This window comes from Mustela erminea, chromosome 8, assembly GCF_009829155.1.
Source record: "Mustela erminea isolate mMusErm1 chromosome 8, mMusErm1.Pri, whole genome shotgun sequence".
Taxonomy (NCBI): Eukaryota; Metazoa; Chordata; class Mammalia; order Carnivora; family Mustelidae; genus Mustela; species Mustela erminea.
Genome location: NC_045621.1, coordinates 40459852 through 40487548, shown reverse-complemented (window position 1 = coordinate 40487548; position 27697 = coordinate 40459852). Strand labels below are relative to the sequence as shown.

The following is a 27697-nucleotide window of genomic DNA, read 5'->3' as shown; positions in this document are numbered from 1 at the left end:
ATCTGTAACTTCATTATCATAAAGCTAAAAATAATCATTTTTTTATTAAATTGATTTATTTTCAGAAAAACAGTATTCATTATTTTTTCACCACAACCAGTGCTCCAATGCAATCCGTGCCCTCTATAAGCTAAAAATAATCTTAAAACATGTTAGAAAATGGAAAGAAGCATAAGGGAAAAATGAATAGCATTTTAACCCGGCAACATCAGGCCTACTATTAGTGTATGAAATCTAGTTAAAAAAAAAAAAAAAAAAAAAAAGGACAAAGACAAAGCACTAAAACTATTACAATCAATGAGGGCAGATTTAGACAGAAAGTGAAATGAGTGAAATAATTCTGAACCCTAAAAAAACAGTGCCAACTAGATGAAAGCACAGGAAGAAATCAATTCATCAAAAGAGAAATTTAATGGCCAGCGTTCAACCTCACTTTGTTTGATAGTCAAAGAAACAAATCAAAACAAATTACCATTTTTAAACTAGCCAAGTGGCAAAGAATACTCTAAAATGTTAACACGTGGTGTTTGTAAAAATTTTGAAAAAGAGAACTTTAAAAAAAAAAAGAACTTTCATGAAGTCCTATTGACATAAGCTCTAAGGGCAAGTGGGCAATGAGATATCAAAAGCCTTTAGGTTTTCATTATGATTAACATGTTCAATCATCAAAAACATACAATTTCATGTTATTACAGAGGCTGGGATCTAAGTTGGCAAATCCCCTTTTCCTCTTCATGCCACTTTGTTTTTTGGCCTTGTGAGGGGCAGCCCCACAGGCAGAGGGCACTGTCAGCTCTACTCCCCATCTTCCAGAAGCTCCCACACCACCACACCACCTATGAAGGCTCTGAAGGCAATCCTTAAGTCTTTAGCTTCGCTTTATTCCTAAAGAACAGGAAGACAAGCAGACCTGTCTAGTTACACAAGCCTCGTTTGTTCCACCTCTTCCACCCAGCTCATCTAAATAATTTCTCCTCTCCCCAATTATCTCCACCCATGTCCCTTGAAGTCTCCTGTCCAAGAGGCCTCAATTTCTTTACAGTACAATTGTCTGGCCATGTGGCGGAGGAATAAAAATGGAACCTTTTGCACTGTGGAGGAAATTTACTCCTGTGTCTCCAAATACAAAAGGTTCCCAAGAATTAACTGATTCATGATAATAGCAGCTTTCATGGACTAGTTGTTTTTATCAGGCATGCAATTTTAGCCGAAATTCTGAAACTGGGAAATTACGACTAGAATAGTTGGAAACCAAATGAGATGTCCCAGGAAATGTAGTAGCTTCTGGGCAAATCCATTTGCTCATTCTGCACTCTGAGCAAAGTCCACAAGGGCTCAGCCGATGGAAGGCAGACCTACAAAGAGACTTCGGCTTCGCCGTATGGTACGCAACCGGTTCAGAACTCAGCCGGTAAACACCACAGGGGGTTAGAAAGAGGGATAATCGTTAAGTGTTCATTTTAAGCATAGAAAATATTTCTATCACCCACAGCCCCAGAACTGAAGGACTCTCTACCGAAGCATGACTGGGGCTGAAGTGGACTGCAAGCTCTCTCCGTTTATCTCCATATTCCATACGCCATCATGAATCACTCATGGGATGAGCTTCCTTATCTTGGAATGTTTCTGGGGAACCTCAGTATTAATCTTTCTCTGGTCCTTTCAGCACATCCTCAGATGAAAAGGCAGTTTTTAAAGCACTAATGAAACAGAAAATAAATGTGAAAGAATTAGTGCCTCTGCCCTTGAAGGCTAGGAATTATCCATGACTACCTGATAGAGCTTGAGTTCCAAAGGTCTCTCCAACACAGACAGGCTCTACATCTGGTATTTAGCACTCGGAACACATTTTCCCATAGAGACAATGTATAAATCAGGGTTCATTCTCTGATCCGGCTGACAAAGCTCCGTATTAACTCATATAGTACCAAAAGCATAGGACCATCCTATTTCTTCCATAATATTTTTACTGAGAAACAATACCCGTACAATTCACCCTTTTAAAGTATACAATTCAGTGGTTTTTAGCACACTCACAAAGTTGTGCAACCATCACCTGTATCTAATTCTAGAACATTGTGTCAGCCCCTCAAAAAAATCCTGTACCTCAGGCAGTCATTCCTCCTTCCTCCACAGCCCCTCCCAGCCACTAATCTACTTTCCATCTCTACAGGCTTGCCTATTGTGGCACTTTGTATCAACGGAATCATAAGATGTGGCGTTTTGTGTCTGGTTTCTTTCACTCAGGATCATGTTTTCAAGGCTCATACAAGTTGTAACACATATTCAGTATTTCATTTATTTGTCCAAAGCCTTTTTTTTTTTTTTTAAGATTTTATTTATTTGTCATAGAGAGAGAGAGCAAGGGAGAGCGCAAGCGCACAAGCAGGTAGAGTGGCAAGCAGAGGTGGAGAGAGAAGCAGGCTTCCCTGCCGAGCAAGGAGCCCAATGTGGGACTCGATCCCAGGACCCTGGGATGATGACCTGAGCCAAAGGCAGCGGCTTAACCCACTGAGTCACTCAGGCGTCCCTGTCCAAAGCCTTTTAAAAGTTCATACTTTGTACCTCAAATGGAATTTACAGAAATAACTGGAAATGCACCAAAGGATCTGTGTACAAGTATATATCACAATATTATTTATGATAGGAAAAACGTAACATTCACTATAAGGTCCGGTTAAATAAACTTACACATTTACATGATGGAATACTATGCAACATTAGTAAATAAGATTTTAAAGGATATATATGAAAGTTAAAACTCACTGTTAACTAAAGAAAGAACACTGAAAACATTTATTTTTTTAAAGATTTTATTTATTTATTTGATAGAGAGATCACAAGTAGGCAGAGAGGCAGGCAGAGAGAGAGAGGAAGGGAAGCAGACTCCCTGCTGAGCAGAGAGCCCGATGTGGGACTCGATGGCAGGACCCTGAGATCATGACTTGAGCCAAAGGCAGAGGTTTTAACCCACTAAGCCACCCAGGCGCCCCGAACATTGAAAACATTTAAAAGAAAGTGTGTGTGGGATGACGTCAACCAAAATATATTACCAGGTATCTCTGTGTAATAGGAATATGGATGGTTTTAAATTTCCTGTTTATATTTATATACTTCAAATTTTTCTTTAATAACTTGAATGATTAGTAAAGTAATTCTACTGGGAGAAAAAAAACAACTTTTGGAATGTGAACAGAAAGGCACTCAGAGTTCAATTCAGAGTCCCTCATACTTTCATTATATAGGCAATCTTATTGTCTGTTTAATTATATACACATGCACACACATAACAGAAATAAGAATAAGCTAATCAGTAAGTTGTTTTTAAAAGTTGTGAAAAGCAAAAAAGAGAATAAATAGAGATGCATAAACTGAATTAGGGACCAGAAAAATGGAACTGATCAATAATCCAAGAACTGGTTCTCTTACAAAAACAACAAAAGGGACGGAGAATAAGAAATCTGACAAGAAAAACAAAAGCTAAACAAAATTAGAAATGTGAAAAGGATATAACCAGAGACACTGAGGTTTAAAGTACAAATAATACATGCTACGAAATTCAAAGGTGGGATAAGTGGGAAAGCAAATTACAAAAATGGAGTCAAGAGGTGAAAAAGCTCAACCTTTTCAGTCTTACCTTCCTAGAGAGTCTTCATTTGTTAAGGCTTTTTTTTTTTTTTTAAGATTTTATTTATTTATTTGACAGGGAGAGACCACAAGCAGGGGGAGCACGAGGCAGAGGGAGCAGTAGAGGGAGAAGCAGACTCCCCACTGAGCAGGGAAATGCTCCCAGGGATAATGACCAATGGAGCCAAAGACAAAGACACATGTTTAACCAACTGAGCCACCCAGGCACCCCCTCCCTGAACAATCTTAATGACAGAGAATTTAAAATAAGTTCTCTAATACTTTCAAGAAACTATCAATTCTAAAGCTATAGATGTTCCAGAACACATAAAGTTACGGAAAGTTACTAAATGAATTTTATAGGGCTAGTTTAACTCTGAGATCAAAACACAAGTTACCTCCTACCCCAAAGGAAATCTCCAACCATACACAGTAGATATGAATATTCTAAACACAAAATTAGGTTGGAAAAACTTAACATTACCAAGAACAATTTTATTATTAGGAAATGTACAAATACCCAAAACCAACATGATCAACTAAATTAATGCTCAAAAACACCCTAATAAAACACCTATTCCTATTTAAAAACTCTAAAAGCCACAAATCACAGAATAATCCATTTACAGTGTTTTTTTTTTTCCACATACAGTTTTAAAAGTCTTTCACCAGCCAGTAAGTAAACAATAAAATTAATGGAGTAAAAATAACAATATTCTAAGTAAAATGAAGAATAAAATAAGAAAGACCACCAGGAAAGTCTGAATAATTTGATAAGCCATGAACTAAAACCAAGCAGTTAGTTATATCAAAACAAGTAGAAGTTTAAATGGAAGAAGGAAAATCCCATTCGAATCAGCAACATCAATAACCAGCCCATAAATAAATAAAACCTGAAAGTATCTGAAACTAACACTAACCCAAATTTCAGATCCTAGATGTAAAAAGAAAATTACCCACTTTGACTGAGTTATAAAAGAACTAGAAAAAAAAATCAGGGAGCATACTTTACTTCTAGATTGGCTAGCTTAATACAGAGAAACAAGCTTCTAAATATTCCATTCCTGCCATTAAGAGTCATACTTTATAAGGATTTTTTTTTAATATTTTATTTATTTGCCAGAGAGAGAGAGAAAATGCATGAGAGTATAACCAGGGGGGAGCAACAGGCAAAGGGAGAGGGAGAAGCAGGCTCCCCTTTGAGCAGGGAGCCCCATGCAGGACTCGATTCCAAGACCCCGGGATTATGACCCAAGCAGAAGGCAAACACTTAACCATCTATACAGATTTTTAAAGTCGGCCTCCGAAACCGAACCTGTAGTCATACCAGAAATGCTGTCTATAAAGCCATTTAAAAAATATGAGGAACGGGGGGCGCCTGGGTGACTCAGAGGGTTAAAGCCTCTGCCTTCGGCTCAGGTCATGATCCCAGGGTCCTGGGATCAAGCCCCGCATCGGGCTCTCTGCTCAGCGGGGAGCCTGCTTCCTCCTCTCTCTCTGCCTGCCTCTCTGCCTACTTGTGATCTCTCTCTGTCAAATAAATAAATAAAATCTTTTAAATAAATAAATAAATAAATAATAAAAAATAAAAAATATGAGGAACAGGATGCCTGGGTGGCTCAGTTGGTTGGACTACTGCCTTCGGCTCAGGTCATGATCCCGGAGTCCCAGGATCGAGTCCCACATCGGGCTCCCAGCTCCACGGGGAGTCTGCTTCTCCCTCTGACCTTCTCCTCGCTCATGCTCGTTCTCACTGTCTCTCTCTCTCAAATAAATAAATAAAATCTTTAAAAAAAAAAAAATGAGGAACATTTTGATCAATCAACATGGAAAAATGCCCAACATAAATTGTCAAGAGGAAAAAAACTGGTATAAAATAAAAGAATCATAATAATCTTATGGTGTATGTGGGGGAAGGCACAGGTATTTAGAAATAAAGATGAACACTCCAGAGTAAGCAGTTGGTTACCTCTGGGTGGTGAGGTCACATGACTTTAGGTATTTGGAACTTTTACAAAAAGTACAATGTAACTTCTTTAAATTTGGGGGTAGGGAGGGGAACAGTTTAAAAGTAAAGAAACACCCAAAATATCAACAGCATATGTTTTGAGGTAGCTGAATTATGGTTGTTTCAACATAGTTTCTGTGTTTTCCAAATTTTCTACAATAATCGTGAAAAACAAGCCTCTGTGCAAAACTGTTAGAGAAACATGTTAAAAAACAACATGTTAAAAAATTCACTTGGACCCTCTTGTTCTTTTGAGCTTCCATGTGCCAAATTCTTAGTTTTTCTCCAACCATTCTATTATTTTCAACATTAAATTCAAAATTTGCCAAGAAGACTTCCAATCAGAAAAAATAAAATGGTCTGAACTGCTTACATGCTTGTTCAGATTAAAAAGGAAAGCAAAATGTGGTGAGGAATCAAGATAGGTGTGGTCCAGAGTCTTACCGTGAAACTGTTGTTGACGTTCTTGGTGCTGGATTCAGCCACGCTGGCATCTGTCAGGTCCACCTCGTCAAATATGATCGACTGGAGAAGAGACCCAGGCACCAGAGTCAGTGTGGGGCCAAGGCACCCTGGCCCAGCCACTCTCCCTCAAGCCCAGCCAAGCACCCACAGACACCCAAGCCCCTTAAAACTTGAGCACCTGACAACTACACGAACACTAACTGCGTCCACGGCTGCCTGCTTCTAACAAGAGCACAGAGCTCAAAGGTAGAGCTCTGTGGTTTTTAAGCCAGGAATTCATGAGTGACTGCATTCGTGGAGAAAAACAAAACAAAACAAAAAACCACTGTGGTTCCTGTATTTATTTTTTGTAATCAGCATTTCACTTCTATATGTGAAATATCCCCTCACATGGAGTCTACCTGAGGGAGCAGGGTTCCAGACCGAGGATCCTCCGTCCTTCCAGCTAGAATCACACTTAGGGGGAAAGGTCCTGGCTAAAATAAATGATTCTAGGAAGAGAGGCCAATCCAGATAGAAGGGATCTGGCCATGAGGAAAAAAAAACAAACAAACAAAAAAGGGAGCAGACCAGAAGGAATCTAGTCCTGGAGAGAGAGACAGCCAGGCTCCAGAAGGAGGACTGGGTATTCTGCCGGGGAAACTCCCTCCCCAACCTATTTTCCTCCCCATAGTCCCCATCTCCTGTTTACCTTATTGTCCCCTCTAAGAAGACTCCACTGGGAACCCCTGGAGGAAATGCTAATGACTTAGGAAAGAGACTCACCCTTTTAAGTAACAAGCCTCCTCCCCCAAACCCCTTCCCCAAACACACACACACACACACACACACACACAACTAACTCTAAGTGTTTTTTGGTTTTTTAATGAGGGATGTGGTCAGAACCCTCTCCAAACAAGTTGCTCTGTTCAATTTCAAAAATTTTAATGCATTCTCTAGGGATCCATCTCAAAAAAAAAAAAGTCTGGAAACTAAATCATTTACATTTTAATACCAAAACATCAGTATTGACAACAATACCAATACAATACTGGTATTCAGGACGCCAAAAACTAGCTTTGCAAACACACATTCATTTAAACGGATGGGAATTCAGTGGCTTTCACTGGCTTCTTGTCTTTCTCTAGAGCTGCCTGTGACTCTCCCTGCAAAGCTCATACACAAGCCAGCACAAGGGAAGGCGGAGCTGGGCTAGAACTTCACAGTTCTGTTCACACATCAACAAGCCCAAAACGCTCCAAAAACAGCTTCCATTAGTGTCACAGACATGTACTACTTACCTCCACACTCATTAAGCTGTATATATTAAATATCTATAGCTTTTTGAGTGCCAATTATAACTCAATAAACTGCTTTTAAAGAAAAGATATTTTAGCCCATAAGAGATTTGTAAGCCTGTGACCCCAATTCTTCTGAAAAAAAGATCTTTCACTGTAATTTGATTATTTCTGTGACATTCCCCCCTTTCCCCACTGGTGACACAGAACACTAAGGGGGAAAACACTCAGTAAAAGTCAACATGTATAAGAAATAAAACATGCCTTGAGACAAATTAAAGCTAGCACTGCAGAGTATTACCAAACTCACGGGAAATAACAGATCTAAGCAGTGGAGGATAAGAAATCAGTAGGGGACTCGGTAGAGACCCTGCCGAGTCTGTTCTCCAGTGGTCTCCACTCACTGCACCTCACCTTTGCCGTTTTTGCATAGTACAGCGTTCGCCCCCGCAGCTTGAAGTATCTCCTTTTTGATCGCTGAAATGAATTGTTCTGTTTGGTCAGCATCCCCTCTTTGATGACGGTCTGAAAGCACAGAAACAATTCGTGAGCAAGCGTCTGCACAGTGCCCTGGTGCCCATCCCACGGAACTGAACACAGACGGGCCAGTGCCTGCCTGACCACTTAGGCCACTGGCCTGACCCAAGTACTTCTCACACTCTCCCCAGACCTGGCCTCTAGACAGGCCGAGAGTGCTGCCTGCGAGGGCTACACAATTCTGAAGGACGGTGGCAGGCCTCAGTGGTGAGGGTGTCAGGGGCCCAAGGTGTGCCTGGCCATGCCCAGGAGATCAATAGAAGGGGGACAAGAAGACTTGAAGGAACACAGTAAGCAGCAAGGGGCCAGAGCATTCTCCAGCTTCAGCATTTGGTATTTTTCAGCTATTCTTGGCATCGTCTCCGTGTTCTCTGGCCTCCTGCCATTTCTCAGGATCCTGTTGCCAAAACTGTCGATGTAGGTTGCTGTGGGGTTCACACAGCCCCAGGCCTGTGCCCCAATCAACCCTCACCCTATTCACAAGCTGGGTACATGCCTCTGCCCACATTGTCAGACAGAAGTGCCACAACCAAAGTCACTAAACTCCTCTCCTCCTGTAAATCCAATCGGTCCACCATTTACCTGGAGTTCCCTTAACAGCCAAAGTGGACAGCGGTCCACTCACCATGGCTCAATGAAAGCCAAGGTCTCCGCAGAGACCCAGGCAGGGTCTCTACCGAGTCCCCTACCAAGTCCTTATCCTAGGACAAACTTCCACTGCTTAGATCTGTTATTTCCCATGAGTTTGGTTAATACTCTGCAGTGCTAGCTTTAATTTGTCTCAAGGCATGTTTTATTTCTTATGAACGTTGACTTTTACTGAGTGTTTTCCCCCTTAATGTTCTGTGTCACCAGTGGGGAAAGGGGGGAATGTCACAGAAATAATCAAATTACAGTGAAAGAACAGGGGGCATGGCTTTTCCTGGAGCTGTTTCCCCTCCAGTGCTGTCCTGGGGGCCAGTCTAACAGGACAAGGGAGTCCTGCAGAGCACTCAGAACCGAAATGCTCAAAGAACTACTTGATCATTAGACATGTGAACTACTGGGAGCCACTAGGAGACAAACCGAATAAACAACATGCCTAAAACAGGAGCCTGGCTCTCGGCACGTGCATACACTGTTTTCCCCAGCTGACAGAAACGGCCAATGTACAGGGGGTTTCACCATGGAATCAGGGAGAATGCACAAAAACTATGCCCCATATACTAATACCGGTTCAGAGAAGTTTTAGAAGAATTACCTAATCCCATATAGCTTTGCACTTTAGGTAACTTTTTAAAGAAAGTATCTGTCCAAAGCACTTGGGTACCTGTGGCCACTGAAGATGACCTAAGATGAAACCAGATATAGAAACCTCATGTAACCCAAACACGTCAGACGACAAGAGCAGAACACCAGTGCAGTCTGGTCCTTCCACTAGCCAACTCAAAACAGAGCAGGGAGGGAACTCGGGATGCAGCTCACCCCCACCCTGAGAAGAACTCCAAAGAAAGCCCCTGAGGGCTTCACCAACATGGGGCCGTGCACCGGGACCCCAACCTGAGACGCACAGTGCCCTGTCCACAGGGCATGGAAGTGCTGGCAGCTGCTCCCCTCCTTATCCCCGCCACAGGACGTCCTCTCGAGGAGCTTCCCGGGCAAGAGGAGCTGCACGAGCCAGCTCGTGACCTTTGCGCCAGGTGTGATGGGATCTGTGCTGTCCGGTTGGCCTTGTGATACGACAGCAACCTTCTCCAGGTCCCAGGAAAAAAACTACTGAGAACCTCCCTCCTCATGCTGTGGCTTATGCCTCCACCTTTGCTTCCGAGGTCACCCGCCAGCTCTCCTAGGTAATGAGAGACTGGCAGCAGCAGAGAGAAGATGACAGCATCACCCAATGACCAAAGGAACAGACAAGCAAACTACAGTCACAGAATCCAAAACGGCCATCCTAAACGAAGGCGCTGCTTTTCTGAAGGGCGGGAACATGTGCTGAAGCAGAGGCCGAGTCCATGGCAGAGACCCAGCGCCCCCTCTGATCCCAGTAGCTACAGGTAGAGACCATCCCCGGTACAGAAGGACTAGCAGGTCGTTTCCCAGCGTTCTTTTCAGAGCCAAGTACACACGGACGTCCACCTCAGCGCGCTCTTCAGAGACCCAGAACAGCTATGTCTGTGCACAGCAAGGCAGACCCACAGGCGCCAGGGCCACGCTCCAAGGCGGCCTCTCCTCCTTGACCTCACAGGACTCTCTCGACAAAGGCACCGCTCCTCACCCCCACGCGTCTTCCTTACCTCTGCAGGGGAAGTCACCACTTCCATCTCTTTTCTAAATGCAAATTAAAAAAAAAAAAAAGACAACAAAACCAACAAGCCCAGACCCAGAAAAGTTATACTAAGTTATCTTTAAAGGAATGATAGAGTACTTTTTCTTGCATCTCCCGCCACACATCTCACACATAAAAGAAAAGCAAAATTAAAACACAATCCACTCTACCACACACACACAAATCTTTCAGAAAGCGGATGAGAGCTGCGATCTTGGGCTACCCAAGGAGGGCCGCTGTTCTATTTATAGAACAAGAGCACTCAGAAAAAGACTCTGGTGGGTTTCAGCGGAAAAGGCTGGGGAAAAGATAAAGACCAGTATTTCTTTGAAGCTTTCTCAGAAACTGCGTTTCTTCTCCTGATTCGCTGCTCGAGAATACTATAGATATGCTGCAGAATATTTTTAAACACTCAGTCAAAAGCAATGAACTAAAAGTGGTCAAGAAAATAACACCCCTGAATAATCTGCTGTGTTTTGCATTTGGCAGCTTGTAAATGGCACCCACAGGAAACACTGCTCAGCTGGCAGGGCTCCTCCTCGTGCCCAATGGAGCAGAGAACCAGAAGTCAAAAACCCAGACTCAAGCACAGCTCGATCAGGACATGCTGGGCGGCCATGCTCTTAGAACCATTTTGTCAAGTTCTTTGCACAAATAGAAGGGCCCACTCTGTCCTTCAAGCAATCCAGGGCACCTTCATCACCATCAGAAACCCAGAAAGGACAGATCTGAAACACACACAGGCACTGAGAATCAGAGTGGGTAAGTGAGCCCCACGCCCACCTCCAGAGAGGAAGTAAATCCAGGGATGAAACCGGTAGTCCAAGCGTGGCCCTGGGTGCCACAGCCACCCACGGTGAGCAGACAGAGAGCAGCTGGCCCACAGGCGAGACTGCCAGGCACCTGCTGTGAGGGAAGCTCAAGTCTCTAGTCATCCTGCTCAGGAACAAAGGACTGAGGAAGGCAGCTCTGGAAATGCCCTTAAAAAGGCTTCAAAACAGGGGCACCTGAGTGGCGCAGTCAGTTAAGCATCCAACTCTTGGTTCCCACACAGGTCATGATCTCGGTGTCCTGAGATAAGCCCTGCATCGGGCTCTGCACTCAGCACAACTTGCTTGAGATTCTCTGTTGCTCCTGCTTGTGTGCTCCCACACTCTTTCTCTCTGATAAATAAATAAATAAAATCTTCGGCCTGGGAAGTGGAGGGAGAAGGTTTCAAACGAGTGGGCAGGAAAAAGCAAGAACAGGCCCCTCGAGCCCTGGGCAAACCTGCCCAGATTACTGAGAGCAAGGCCTGTGGGTCTCAGACCCTCAGGTATACTTTGCAAAGATGCTCTTGGCCACAGTATGGAGGAGAGGCGGAGGGAAACCTAGAAGCACACAGAACAGTCCAGTAACTCTTGTAAGAGGGCAGCCAGCAACACTGAGCCTCTGGGAGGGAAACAGGGACACAGACTTGAGAATGCCTGGATGGAGACGAGGAGGACTCTGGTTTCACGGGAGAGGCTGGGGGCTTCATTTGGGGCATGCCCACGAGGTCCTCAAGCATGCCAGGGGGAGCTGAGCGGAGCAGAGAGACAGCAGCGGATATGAGGTCAGGGTATGAGACAAGGTTTAACAGAAGAGACGTTTTGGTAAGGCACATAGGGAAAAGGAGCACAAAAAGAGCAGGCACAGGAGACTGGGAACCCCAGGACACCAAGTCCAGGTACAGAGAGGCAGGAACCCAAAGGAAGGATAGAAGAAAGCAGGCACAAGATCAGGATCAAGGAGACAGCCCCCAGGAGGCTGCACTGATGATGACGACTGGGTGGAGTCGGAGGAGGGCTGCCAGGGCGAAGCCAGAGCACAGTACATGGAATGTGACCTGGATGGGAGGAAGCAAAGATGGGAGGTGGGTTTTTTAACCCACATGTTTCTTAACTTTTTATAAACATGGAATCATAGTGCACACACCATACTTTAACTTCCTATTTCCTCTCCTGATATATCGTCAGCACCCTTCCACGTTAGTGAGTACCTTTGTCAGCTACAGAGCATTTCCACATACTGCTGTGCACTGCTGTGCGTGTACTCAACTCACCTGGGCTGCTAGAACAGGTGGAACGGGTCCCACTCCACGCTACCAACAGCACTTCGAAGAACAGCGCTACAAAAGTCTGTGCCTGCCCTGGACTCTTCCTTAAGGCAAAATGACGAGAAGCAGCATTTGGGGCTCAAGACAGCCCAGAAATAGATGCTGACAGATTTGAAAGTGTGATGAGTGACAGCAGCAGCTTCTCCAGCTGGGGGCGAGGAGGGACCAGTCAGTGGCCGGGCCTAAAACAACCGATTATCCAAGGGCAAAAATGCTCTCAGTCCCCCACCTCACACACGTGGGCTACAGATGAAATGCAAAAGGCAAAACTCTAAAAGCTTCAGCAGACAATAAAGGAGAATTGCCTTATAACCTTGGGATTGGGGGGGAAAGGGTCTTAAGCAGGATTGAAAAAGTACTAAACACCAATTATAAAACTGCTTAAGCCAACTATATTCCAATGGAGAACTTCTGTTGATCACAGACACCTCACAAAGAAAGGAAGAGGGAAGCCAGGGTCTGGGAAAAGATACACGCAATACTGCCAATGGCCAGAGAGAGCATCCAGAACATTCTAAGAACCCCTGCAAAATAGTAACAAGAAAAAGCAACTGCTAAATGGAAAACTGGCAGAAGGCATGAACCAGAGCAAGTCCAATGGTGACTAAGAGATGCTGAAGGGCAGTATGCTGGACAGAAAGGATCCCTGGGGGCGACCTCCTGATGCTCTGCTGGGTTCACACATGCAGTTTATTAAACGCATTTATGCTGCACTGACATTTACATGCGCATTACTCAACATGGGAAAAGAAAGGGAAAACAAAGTTCGTCAATAAAAGGATAGAAGTAAAAGCTCAGGCAGAGCACTACTGGTGCCTTCAGCATCTTGTGTAAGTGGGAGAGTGTGCACGTGTTCCTGACGACCAGACTGCCTGAGTGGACAAGGTTAGCAGCTGAAGGCAGGCCAGGAAAGAAGGGGGAAGATAAAGGAGAGAGGAGGGAAAAATCCAGCCCAATGTTCAAATCAGCCATCTACTTGTCCTTAAACCTTTTTAGTCCTCCAGTAAAAACGTATATAAACCTGATATTAGTCCACATGATAAAAAAAATCCACAAAGTTCAAAAAAAAGTGGGGAATTAGCATAAAAGTTAATACACAAAAGAACTATTAAAATGTTTCTGTGGGGGGAAAAAGCTAGTAAAACTTAATACCTTAAATTTGCATATCACTTGAAATTTTCATGAGTATTTTTGTATCTGCTTGCTTTCTTTTTCTCCCCAAGATTTTATTTATTTATTTGACAGAGAGAGAGAACAAAGCAGGGGAACAGCAGGCAGAGGGAGAGGGAGAAGCAGGCTGAGTAGGGAGCCCAATGCAGGGCTTGATCCCAGGACTCTGGGATCACGGCCTGAGCCAAAGGCAGACGCTTAACAACTGAGCGCCCCTCCTTGCCTTCTTAACAGAACAAATACATACTAATATTCTAACTGGCAAATAAGAAAACTGGGCGTTGAAAGATTGAATAATCTGTCCACAGTTAAACACCTACTAGTAGACCACAAAGAAATATGAGGCCCCCTTCACTCTTATCAAAAATAGGGCATGCATGACATACCCAAAGACCTAGAGGTTACTAAGTACTCATCATATTTACTATATACATATCTGGCATTTTTACCTTTTAACCTTCCATCAACTTCAGAGTTACATAGTAATATTCCCATCTTACAGATTAGGGAATAAAGGGTCCAAAGAATTAAGTAAGTCACTCAATGCCACACAACTAGTAAAAAGACAACCTGGAATTCAAACCTAGTTCCTAGACAGCAGACCAAAAACATCTGCTGGCAAAAAATCTACTGATCATAAAAATCTATTGATAACTCTGATTTAAATAAATTTTTTTTAAAGATTTCATTTATTTATTTGACAGAGAGAGAGAGATCACAAGTAGGCAGAGAAGTAGGCGGTGGGGAGAAGAAACAGTTTCCCCACTGAGCAGGGAGCCCCATGTGGGGCTCATCCCAGGACCCTGAGATCATGACCTGAGCCAAAGGCAGAGGCTCCACCCACTGAGCTGCCCAGCAGCCCCTCTGATTTAAATAAATTAAGCAAAGATAGCTTCATCAATTCAAAACACCATCCACAAATTCATCCCAATTCATCTGATTCAGAACTACCTGCAACTTACCTACAACTCCCCTACCTACCTACCACCCGGTCTTGTCACATCATCTCAGAAGCTGAGAAGTCTGCTCACCTTGGGCCACAACTGTATGTTGACACATCAATGTCTCCATGGCACCAACAACCAGCAGGAGCGAGAGACTAGAGGTGTACATGGGTTACTGCTATACTGGAGAATTCCTCTCAACTCCTCAGAGCCGAACCCTACATCTGCTGCAACCAATCCAACACAAAGGTGCCCACATGAGTTGTTTTTCCTAAAGACCCCGAAAACGCTAACCCACAGAGAAAGGACAGCCATTCTTTTCTTACCAATCAAGAGAACCCAACTTCCCCTTTGCTACTACCCTGGTTTTCCTCCTTCGATACACTGCCTGCAAGGTTAAAAGCAACCATGTCCCAAAGCCCCTGTCACTTGAAGTTCCATAGAGAGTTAGGAAGATGTCCCATTCCTGTCCCCAGTAATATGAAGAGGGACGAAAGCAGAAGACCAAAGAGTGGCCGCAAAGTGTTGGGCCAAAATTCCCTCAAAAGAACTGCTCCTTGATCTGCCCTTCCTTTGGAGTTCACAACCACCTTCCCTAAATCTGAGGGCTCTCCTATTACTCTGGTATGGCCCCTCTTTGCTAATACACTCTCAGTTCTGAGGGGGCTGGTTGAACCAAGTGCGGCCAACAACATCACAACGCTGATCACACCTCCGCAGTCCTGGCCACATGATTCACTTGGTCACAGAAACCTACATGGAGGTAATGCTTACTAAGCGTAAGTCCCACCAGGGCTGGGGAGGCAAGAGAGTCGCTTTGCACGCATATGAGAACACATGTGGCTTCGAGTCCCCATTCCCTGATCCTCTCACCTTGAATGCAGTCACCAAGTCTAGAGCTGTAGCAGCTACGGTGGGGGGAGACCATGAGCTGGGAGCCAGCAATCTAAAGCTGGTGAGGCAGAAAGGCACAGTGTGGAGTCCTAAGGCATCATGTGGCTGACTCCCTGGCCAGATCAAGGGGGTACAAAGGGCTGAAGCTGTATTAGTGATCTTAATCACCTGGGTGCCCAAGCACAACACACTCTGAGGAAATTTTCTGCAAAATATCATGGGGGGCTAATATCCCTAATCAGTAAGAGCCTCTAAAATCTGAGAATAAACTAACAATCTCTTTTGTTTTTAAAGGCAAAAACTAAAAGAATCTGTTCACAAGAAAAATAAGTAAAAATGGCCCTTAAACACATGAAAATATGTTTGACCTTATCTCATTAATAAAAAAAAGAAAACTAAACTAAAATACACTATCATCATCAGATTGACAGAAAAAAAAGAAAAAAAACACACAGGTACTGTGGGCGAGGCCATGAGGAAACCACTGATCAAACAGGGCCTGAGGTAAGTCCTGAGGACAGGGACCTGCCAAAACCTAGCAAACCTACACATCTACCCTTTCACCCTGCACGCCAACTCCAAGAAGCCCATCCCACAGATACTCTGGCAAAGAGCATAAAATGAAGTCTGAAGTCTGTACAAGACTATCTGCTGCAAAATATCATAGCAAAAGTCTAAAAATAATGCAAGTGGTTGAATAAGCTATGGTATATTTAAAAAAACAAAACAGAATACTATACAATTGTAAAAGGAATGAGGAAGATCTTTATACAGCTATGAAATGATCTCCAAATTCTATTAAATGGAAAAAAGAACACTTATGGAGCCTGCTACCTTTTGTAAAGTGGATGTGTGTGTACACGCACACGTGTCTGCAGAGATAATTAAAAGCAACTATGTGTATATATAATTCTTTTTTAATTTCCAAACAGAAACAAAGGAAGAATTAACCAAAATAATAAAATAATAAAAATGACTGAATGGTTCCCTCTGGGTGGAGAGGGCCAGAGCAGACAAGACAGGAAGGAAGCCAGCCTTCTAGAAGGTACAGAATTGTAAAAGGACTCCCAGGGAAGGGAGGCCACCTGGCGCAGCACCCAGGACAGCTCTCACTGGCCCCTATCTAAGGGCCTCCACAGATGACCCCACTCCATCTACACAAAGACACTCCATCTACACAAAGACACTCCATCTACACAAAGAATGCGCGCATTCTCATTCCACACAAAGGGGCGGGGAGAAGACAGAGTCAGGGCGTGTGCGGGGCCTACTCTGCACCAGGAACTTAGGAAGCCTCAGGATCACATGATCTTCACTGTGAGGAGTTGCTTCCCCATTTCCTATATGAAGAAACTGAGGTCCAGAGAGGACCGATATCCACAGAGAAGGGACAGACGCGGGGTTCAAACCCAAGGCTGTGTGATTTCACATTTAGATATCAAGTGAAAAAATTAAAAAGTATGCTTGGTGAAAGGTTTTCTTTTGTTTGTTCTTAGAGGTACAACTAAACCACAGTCACAACTAATCCTCCCACTTCTCTGGGGTGAGCACATGGACAGATGTGCACAGGTCAGGGCACAATCATCTCCACTGCACACCACGTAGGCAAACCCAACCACCAGCAGCAGAAGCGACTTCCAAGTACGTTCGTGTACACACACACACACACACACACACATACACTGTGGTGCACTCATAGCACCACAGCCTCGCAGGGCTGCTGTGAGCCTACAGAGTAAAATCCTTCTCCCCATGGACCGGTGGAATGAAATGCACTCTTTGTTTCAACAAATATTTATTGAACACTTAAGTGCAAGTATGGCTGGGAATATGATGATGAAAGAGACAGGACCCTTGACCCTTAAGGAAATTGTGCACTGACAGAGGGATACTTTTACAACATAAAAAGTACCATAGGAATGTGCTTTAAATACTTAGAAGAAAGCAGGGCTCGGGGCTGAGGACAGAGGAAACAAAAAAGACACAATGCTGATGACTGCTTAGACCGGGTGACTTGATTAAAACTCCTCTCCCTACTTTTGTGTATGTTCGGAAATTTCCAACAGAGATAGAGACAGGGTGCTCTGGAAACTCAGAAGTGAATGAAACACACCAGAGGCCTGAATGCAAGGCCTGCAGCTGCTACCACTGGAGCTAAGGGCAGCAGCTCCCCGACACCCCAGGTTCCTGACACCCCAGGTTCCTAACCTGCAGATCCCACCTCAGGGGGTGCTGCCCAGAGCAGGAAATGCCCAGGAAGCTGCAAAGTGCTACACAAATGCAAAGCAGTGTTATAACCATCACTACTCAAATGCCTCTTCCCTGGGTCCCACTGCCCCCTTGCCCGTTTTCAGACAGAAGGTGGAAATAAGAGTCCGGTGTTAAGCAGCCGCCTCTGGGCTTACGGGAAGTGCTTTTTCTTCACTTGAGAACACTCAGTCCAGCCACACTGCTAACACCTGCCACTGACATCCTGCAATAACATCCTTCCAGTGTGTTCTCAGTGCGTAAATAAGACAGAAAGAGAGGTTATGTAATATACAAATTATTTAATAATCTGCTTTTCCAAATATATTGTGACCAGATCCACTTTTCTGTGTTTCTCTGTAGCCTGTTTCATCTTTTCAAGTGCTTAAGGGCACTGAAATAATTATGAGCAAATCTAAAAAACTGACAGCATTTCATATATGAAAGAGTTTCAATGTCAGGTTAAAATATATCTTTTTAAAATATATATATCTTATTTATATCAAGACCCTGAACTCTGCTTAGGTAAGTTTAAAGTTATTTTCAACACAGGAGTTAAAAGTTTAAGCAAAGGGGAACATAACTAAGATACTGCATATAATGTATTCATTTATTAGGATACTATGAAATTTAAATCCTACTTATCATGCCCTTTTGTATATCTGGCTGCTTACACTGCATCTGTTTTGATCTGACAGCTGGAACTGTTTCAACTGTGATTCAGGACATTCCAGAAAAAAGCCTAAGGGCAGACTCTTCTCCATTTTCTGCTACCTGCACACAGCACCCTTTATACCCTCCACATCAGGAAACCTCGATTGAAGGACATCATGTTAAGCTTTTGTTTTTGTTTTCTTTAACAAACAATATGCCCATTTTAGAAAATTCAGAAAAGTAAAAATAAAAATAATCCAAACTGCACCACCCTGGTATCAGGGCACAATCTCTGGCATCAGTTCGGAAACTTTCGTTGTCTTACTTCCTATGCAGTGTTTTGCACACAGCTGAATGGCATTCTGTACACACTGCCTCTCTGTTTTCCCAACATGACAAAGTACTGTCCACATTACTGCCTTCCTCAATCACCCAAATGGCTGCAGTAGACACAAAAGCCGCAACTCGCTCTGCCACTTCCCAATTGTGCGGCCTGGGCACTCAGCCACCATGGTAACCTTCACGCACTTTCAAAAGGGAAGCAAGACCACCTATGCAGGGTGCGTGATGCCAGCACGGAAAAGCTATGTCAGCTCTGTCATTAACCCACTGAGTTGCTACACTGGGCTGGACTATCTCGGGGGTTTGCAACTTTTTATATTTAATGCTGCAATAAACATAACGTCATTGTACTTTTCTTATTTAAGACTATTTCCTCAGCATACGATTCCACCAGTGGAATTACTGAGTCAAGAGTATGGACCGTCTATGTTTTTCAAACATGTCACCAAATCATCTCCCCAAATGGTTGCACCCGTATGTGCTGCTGAAGAGTGAAGAAGCTACAGGGTTTCTATAAACAGCAAAATTCCAGCTCACGCACAATACTGGCTGGATATAAAAATCTACTTAGACAATTATGACTAGCAGGTAGTAAAAATACACTTGGGCAATTAGACCCATAACTCACTACTGACAAACCTCGTTTTTACTTGCCCTCTTTAAGTACCTGAAAACATAAAAAAAAAGAGATAAAGAACAATTTCTTAGACTTCCTTTGCATTCAGCTTCTGACTACTAATCCATCTTTGTCAAAGAGTTCAAATATAAAGACCACCAAGTGGGATTAGACTTAAAAAGATGGGTATTTCAAATTTTCCCAAACCATGAAAAGAACTGAACCAAGTTCACACCCCATACTTGAAATATGGAGAGTTCTAGGACAAAAGAAATTCAGAAATACAGATATTTCCTTTCAAACCCTACAAATGTGTAACTGTCTCATAACCATCCATAAGAATGATTCTATTATCAACCAATCCTTCTACGAATTCCACTAAGACCACTCCAAAAATAGTCAAGATTACCAACCAATTCTGAGAAGTTCACAGCTGATTTTAAGTATTATAGGGTATATAACTTGAAAGGCCAAATCCGGCTGGAAAAAAGTGGTCCTCTTCAACAAACGATGCTGGGATATCCACATGCAAAAGACTGAAACTGGGCCCTTACCTCACACCATATAAAAAAAATTAACACAAAAAGAGCTAAAACAATAAAACTCTTGGAAAAAAACACTGAAGTACATTTTCATGACCTTGGATTTGGCAATGGTTTTTCAAATATAACACCAAAAGCACAAGCAAGGAAAGAAAAACATAAACTGGACTTCTCTAAAATTGAAAACTTTTGGAAAAAAAACTTTTTTAACTTTTGTGCATCAAAAGATACTGTAAAGACTGTGAGAGGAGGGGTATGTGGGTGGCTCAGTCAGTTAAGCTTCTTACTCTCAGTTTCAGCTTGGGTCATGATCTGGGGTCATGACCAAATATCACATCAAGCTCCATGCAGAGTCTGCTTGGGATTCTTCCCCTCTCCCTCTCTCTCCCCTTCTGCTCCTCCCCCCACTCACATGCACACTCATACTCTCTCTCTCTCTCTAAAATAAATAATACCAATCTTTTTTTAAAAAGACAGTGAAAAGAGAACCCACAAAATGGGGGAAAGTTCATTGATTTGAATTTACTGAATACTGAAGGGCCCAGTATTCAGAATATATAAAGAACCCCACAACTCAACAACAAAATGATAACCCAACTTAAAAATGGGCAAAGGACTGAAATAGATATTTCTCCAAAGATACACAAGAGGCCAACAGGCATATGAAAATATGTTCAACATCATTAGTCACTAAGGAAATGCAAATCAATACCAGGAGATGTCACTTCACAGCCACCAGGATGGCCATAATAAAAAAGAAAAAAGAAAAGAAAAGAAAAGAAGTGTGGGCAACTGCAGAAAAACCGGAACCCTCCTACATTGCTATTGTGCTGCTGGAAATATAAGATGGCATGGCGATTGTGGGAAACAATTTAGAGGTTCCTCAATAAGATATACACATAACCACCCAACAATTTCACTCCTTGGGTAAATACCCAAAAGAACTAGAAACAGACATTCAACCAATAACTTGTTCATAGAAGTCCTATTCTATTCACAACAGCCAAATAGTAGTAGCAATTTGAATATGTATCAAGAGATGAAGGGATAAACAAAATGTGATATATCCATACAATGGCATACTATTTGGCTATAAAAAAGAATGAGGCACTGATACATGCTACAACATGGATGAACTTTGAAAACATGCTAAGGGAAAGATGCCAGACACAAAAGGCCATATATGGTATGATTCCATTTATATGAGATATCTAGAAAAGGTAAATCCACGGAGACAGAAGGTAGATGAGTAGCTGGGGAAGAAGAGGGAATGGGGAATGACTGCTTAATGGAAAGGGGTTTCCTAAGGGATAAAAAAAATCGGGAACTAAATACCAGTGATGGTTGCACAACACTGTTAATACCTAACGCCACTGACCTGTATACATTTAAAATGGTTTAAGTGAGGGGGTACCTGGCTGGCTCAGCTGATAAAGTATGTGACTCTTGATCTCAGGGTCGTGAGTTCAAGCACCGCATTGGGAATAGAGCCTACTTAAAAATAAAGAAGTAAAACAAAATAAAAGTAAATATTTTTTTTTAATAAAATGGTTAAAATGGTAAATAAAGAAAAAGAACAAGAGTGCTCCTCTCCCATCTTGCTACAAGGGACAATGCACCACTTGGCCTGGATCCTGGGGTGTACTTCACCATCATGGGGCAAGAGGAGCCAGGCTTAGGAAAACTACCACAACCCAGGCACCTTCACCTTCAGATGGAGAAGAGCAGAGACAGCCAAAAGCAGGTGGCAGGTGACCCAAAGCATCACACTACTCAGACTGAGGTGGCAGGGAGAGCCGGCCCAGAGCAGCACAGGCACAGCACTGGACCTGAGACCAATCTCGGGCAGGACTCACATTCCCTCCAGGAGCCAAGCACACAGTTAAGGGCACTTCAAACCCGAAGACCGGGAAAAATATTCCAGGCCTGATAAATCAAAACAAGACAGGGGGGAGACGGGGTGGGCTGAAGATATATTATAAAGCACATGCATAAATCTAAATGAATTTATTACAGAAACCAGAAGACCATTTTAGCAAATATGTGCTTCTTGTTTTAAGATTACAGGAAGACACTGACTCTATTAAAAAATTAGTTTTTTCAAGGACAGGGAGCACCAAAATGAGAACAGGATGAAATTAAAGCACAACAAGCTACGATACAGGACATGATTAGAAAAGGAAGCAAAAATAATCACACCCCAGCAAAATTAAAATCCACATATAAGGGGTTAAAGGGGAAAACGTACACTGCAGGAAATGTCATTGGTCATGTACAAGCCAAAACGTGAGACCTCAGAAAAGCTGCAGGATACAATGCAGAGAAGACTGGGAATAGCTCACCAAGAGAGTGATGAAGGGACAGATTAACCCACAAACAATAAGAACCACAGAAAAGGAACACAAAATAAATGGAGATGCAAAACTGAGAGGTACAAACCCAAAAAAGGAAAAGCAAAGCCCCACCAGGTTGATGTGCTAAACTCACTGGGCACTGCCTGTCCCAGACACCTCAGCCCCAGCCCACCATGACCTACAACCCCACTTCTGGAATCTAGCCCAAAGATGAAACGACAGATCAAGGCACAGCAAGCAAACGCTCACAGGCCAAAGAGCCACCGTGAAGGGGCTCCCCTAGGGAAAAGTGGACAGTTTAAGCATCAAAAGGAATGACCACCACTGACTGTAAAACACTGAATAAAAAGAATGAATCCACAGTGACAGAGTGAGACAGCGAGGGAGAACAGAAAGAGAACGTTTGCCTCCATTGGAGAGAATTCTTCTACCAAATCCTTACTTTGAAAATTGGCAATTAAACAGGAAGAAACCAGCAATTACCCTGCCTTTTTTTTTTTTTAAAGAAATTGTAGCTCTTCCCCAGTTGAAGTGGGAAAAATTTACAGAATACCAACAGACAAACGTGGAAAAGATGACAGAAAGGGGGCACTCTTCATTTTGCAAACCCGTAATTGGTTCAGGAAACTCTTAGGCATGAATGCTGAAAACTGTTAAAGATAAGTATATTTGCTTGATGCCCAAGAACCACCTCACAGGTTCCCTCCTGACAAAGAGGGAAATCCACACTTCCAATGGAAATATCTAGCATCTCCACATAAAGCAAATGATGACACAGCAGAGGGGACAGCCTGACAGGACACTGAACATCCCAGATCAAGGAAATTTGCCCAAAACATCAACCTGCATAGAAACAAGTCTTCAAAACTCTCACTTCCAGTTTACAGCAAATAAAAGGATCAAAGAAACCACAAGGAAACAATAAAAAAAAAAAAATCCAGACACAGATTTTTTTTTAAGACCACTGCCCTTGTCTCTCCAATTCATCCATGTCATAGTGGGGAGGAGAAGGAGAAAGTGCCTGTGGGGAGTATTTGAGGCTCAGAGACTGAAGAAGTACAACAAAATATAATGCAACAATTTTGATTGGTCATGATCCCCCAAGGGGATTTTGGTTCAACTGGGGGAATCTAAAAATCATGTGCTTATTAGATATTAGAAAATTACAATTAATTTTTAGGTATAATAACGGTGTATAGGAAAACATCCTTATTTTTAGAATTCCTTATCTTTAGAGTTTAGGTGATGATATACTTTAAAATGTCATTTTTATGAGTTGCATGCTGAGCTATCTAAGTGTAAACTATTGTGATACCTATAAGTTACTTTCAAAAGATTTAGCAGATTCCTTATATTCAACACATATAGATAAGGCATTTTTGGCAATACATTAACAATTATTGATTCTTGGTAGTAAGTATAATAGGCATACACTGTACTATTATTCTTTTTAAATTTTTCATAGTTAAAAATTGAAAAAGAGCCTTCCTTGCAAAGGTATTCTTCACAGAATATACAATTACAAGGGGTAAGAATAAAGAGATTTTAACAACACAGAGAAATGCTTGTAACATTAAAGTGAATATTTACATATACTTTCATTCCAATGAATATTTACATATACTTTCATTCCAATTCTGTTAAACATACCCAGAAAAATACTCTGTAAGGAAATACAAAAGTAGCAGTAATGATAGTGCAGGGGGACCTCTGGGTGCTGAAATCAGGAACTTACCTTCTTCCCCTCCCCTCCCTTCCCTCTTCTTCCTTCCGAGCTTCTCCCACTTCCTTCTCTGACTGGTCCTCCCCCTGCTCTGGCCACATCCTAAAGCCAGTGGCTGAGCTGAGTGGACCCTCCCTCCCACGGTCCCACTGCTCCCTCTCTCAGGCTCCGGGAGCCACTCCCACTGCTGCCACTTGACTATCAAGGGACAAGGTAGGACCCAGTAGGAAGAGTAGGAAGAGGTGCCATCTGGAATCTACGAGGCTTGGGTGGCTTCATGGCACCCTGGCAAGCCACCTAACTGCCCACCCCTCACCTGTGAAATTGGGATAGTTGAGAATAAGAGGAGCCAGGGAACCACTGCAGCAGGGCCCAGTGAGAGTAAAATCCCAGAGCTGGTCCTCAGGTAAAGCTCCTTATCTCAGAGAAGAGGTCCATTAAGCAGTGAACGGAACCACAATCCTACTCTTCTCCAACACCCACACCAAACCATCACTAAGTTCTACCAATGCCAAATCCAACTAACTCTATTACCACCACCACAGCCTTGACCCAGGCTACCAGCTCCCACTCAGGTGGCCACGACAGAGCCAGAGTGATCCTTTCAACATAGATCAGATTACATCTCACTCCTTCCTAGAACCTTAAAGCAGAGATGGCTGGCTGGCTCAGTCAGTAGAACATGCAACTCTTGATCTTGGGGTCATGAGTTCGAGACCCATATTGGGTATAGGGATTACTAAAAAAACAAAATAACAAAACAAAATCTTCAAGCAACAGCACCTCACTCCTACAGAGCCCCTAACACAGCCTCCTACCCAGCTCCCCAGCCTCATGTCCCTATCAAGGTCGCCTTAAGTCTTCAACTCTATCCACATCAGCTTTCTTTTAGCCCTTTGACTTCCCCAAGCTCCTTCTGGCCACAGATCCTTTGTATTATCTCTTTGACCAGCTACATCCTCCTCATTCTTTTTTAATCCTTTAAAAAAAAATCCTTTTCATTATAAAATAGCATACATATTAAGTCCACAGAACAAATACTCATAATTATCACAAATTGAGAACCCAACACCTACAGCAAGGAACAGAACACAACCAGCACTCTGGAAGCGTCTTCTCTAATGCACTATCCAATCACTACCCATATTTTCCCATTATCCAGACCTCTGGTAATCATTTATTTGCATGCAAGCTTAAAGACACAAGCACGCAAGACTAAACACCTTATGTCCTATCCATTCCATCCTGGATATAAATGGAATCATATACAACATTCTTTCATGTCTGTTTTTTTGCCCAGACTACATTAATGCTACGATTAATCCTGAAGTCAGCAGGTAGCAGCAGTTCATTTTCATTGATGCATAATATTCTCTTGTAAGACCATACCATAATTTACTTATCCATTCTACTGCTGACTGATGTTTGCGTCTTTCCACTCTTGAGCTATTATAAAAAACACACTAGTAATACTCTTGTACTCTTGGGGTACATTAGCTCACATAAGCTATTAGATACATACACCTAGAAGTAGAATTGCTGAAACATAGGGTATACATTTGTTCAACTTTAACAGACACTGCCAAAATGTCTTCTAATGTGGTGTTACCAAATAATATTCCCACCAACAGCAGCCAAGCTTTCCCTTGCTCCACATCCTTCCTAACACCCAGAAAGACACATTAAATGAAGAGGTGCACAGGGCAGGGTATGGGGAGTGAGGAGAAGCAGAGCTTCCATGCCCACTCTGGGCATGCAAACCACACACACACACATTCACACACACACACACACACTTCTGTGCTCATCAACCCAGAAACTCCTTGAATCTCCTTGTTAAAGAGGTTTTATAACTCAATCTTCAAACCCCCTCTGCTCCAAGAAGTTGGGGGTAAGGCTGAAAGTTCACACTTTTCATCACTTGTGTGGTCTTTCTGGTGACCAGCTCCCATCCTGAAGCTATCTAGGAGCCACATCACAAGTAACCCCATTAGCATAAATTCAGATGTAGCCAAAAGGGGCTCATTATGAATAATAAAAGACAATCTTATCACTCATGGTCCAAGTGAACATGAATTTTAGAGGGACACTATTCCAACTATTCCTGACCTCAAGGTAAAAAGCAGCCAGCCCCAGATGCCAGCTCACTTCCGCAGACCTTCATCCACCCCAGTCCCAGCCCTGTAATACTACAGGGCTCAACAGTTGCCTCATATTAACAGATGTGCTTGGCAGAAGACTAGTCAGTTAACTCGGCCCACCATTACCAGGAGCAGAAGTCACTTTATCCTACTCATCTCCCCCTAATGCCCCCCTCCCAGGATCAGATCAAAATTACCTGTACATCCTCTCAAAGCACCCTGGCTATCACCAGCCTAACGCTCATCCCTGTCACAATGCCACACTAACTATGCAATTGCCTTACTAATGTCTGTCTTATCTTCAGACTGTTAGCTCCAGAGGTATTTATGATTGTGGTTCAGTAAGGTACCCCAAGTGCCTAGTACACCTAATATTTGCTGAGTCAAAATGAATCTGTGGGGGAAAAAAAATGAATCTGTGAAATAAGAAATAATGACTAGCCCATGGTATTCCCACTCATATTCAATAAATTTACTTTTTAAAATGATTTTCATTGCTAATTGTTTGCCACATTCATTTTTATTTGCTCTCCTGGCTGCTAGAGATGATGAATCAGCCAGCTTAAGCTGGGGGAGGAGGGGTTCAGGGAGAATGATTAAAAAGACAGAAATAATCATAAAAGAAACCATTTACTGAAGGCTGATGATATGTCAGGCCCTATGCTAAGCATACATAGATTGTCCCATTTACTTCTACGACTTAACATCATCATTTCTATTTTAGGGATCTGACTACTCCTATTTCCTTTCTATTTTGCAGATATGGAAACCGAGGATCAAGAACACATTTATTGTCACTGCCACCAACCCAGGAACAGGTATTTTCCCTGTTTTAGATGAGGAACCCAAGTCTTGAGAGGTCTAGGATATTGTCTATGATATCTCAGGTCTCATAAGTGGGAGAAAAGGGTGTGAATCAACTTCATTTAACACCAGAGTTCAGGCTATTAAATACACACATGAGCTTTAAAACTTTTCATATGACTACACAGCCGTTAGGATGGCTATAATCGAGAAGAAATAATCGCGGGCGTGGAGACACTGGAACCCTCACACACTGCTGGGGGAATGTAAAATGGTGCAGTCACTCTGGAAAAGAGTATGGCAGTTTAAAAAAAAAAAAAAAAACTACTCCCAGATAGACATCCACGAGAAATGACCCACATGTCCAACAGAAACATGTACGTGAATGTTCATAGCAGCCTCATCCAGAATAGCCAAAAAGTGGAAATAATCCAAATGCTCACACTGCAACACGGATGAACTTTGAACACTTAACGCTAATGAAAGAAGCCAGACACAAAAGGCACGTACTGCATGATTCTATATATGTGAAACGTCCAGAATCAACAAATCCTCAAGACAGAAAGTAGATGAGCAGTTGTCTAAGGCTGAGAGAATTGAGAAGGAATGAGGAACGGATGCTAATGGTTATGGGGTTTCTTTTGGGGGTGATGAAAACATTCTAAAATTGACTGTGGTAATGGTTGCACAATTGTGCATATATTACAAACCACTAAACTACACACTTTAAAGGAGTTAACTGCGTGGTGTGTGAACTACATCTTTATAAAGCTATTTTTTTTAAGTCTTTTACAACGTAAACATTTTGTCTAATGTCTGCTAGTCTTCATTTCACAATGGGAAAAATGCTTTGTTTAAATTTGAAATCAGGGGAGCACCTGGGTGGCTCAGTGGGTTAGGCCTCTGCCTT

General features: G+C 42.8%; 1 protein-coding gene across 4 annotated transcripts in view; it reads right to left on the bottom strand.

Annotated features, from left to right (window-relative positions):
• DGKD (diacylglycerol kinase delta) overlaps positions 1–27697 on the bottom strand; it is a 113227-nt gene that overhangs the window by 81358 nt on the left and 4172 nt on the right. For 3 of the 4 annotated variants that reach the window (XM_032355211.1, XM_032355213.1, XM_032355212.1), the window contains exons 2-3: positions 7792–7902; positions 6080–6160 (exon numbers count right to left, since the gene is read on the bottom strand). In XM_032355211.1, coding sequence (XP_032211102.1) covers positions 6080–6160; positions 7792–7902 — 192 coding nt within the window. Of the gene's footprint in view, positions 1–6079; positions 6161–7791; positions 7903–10187; positions 10210–27697 lie in introns of those variants that run through there. The other variant, XM_032355215.1, reaches the window with a different exon arrangement.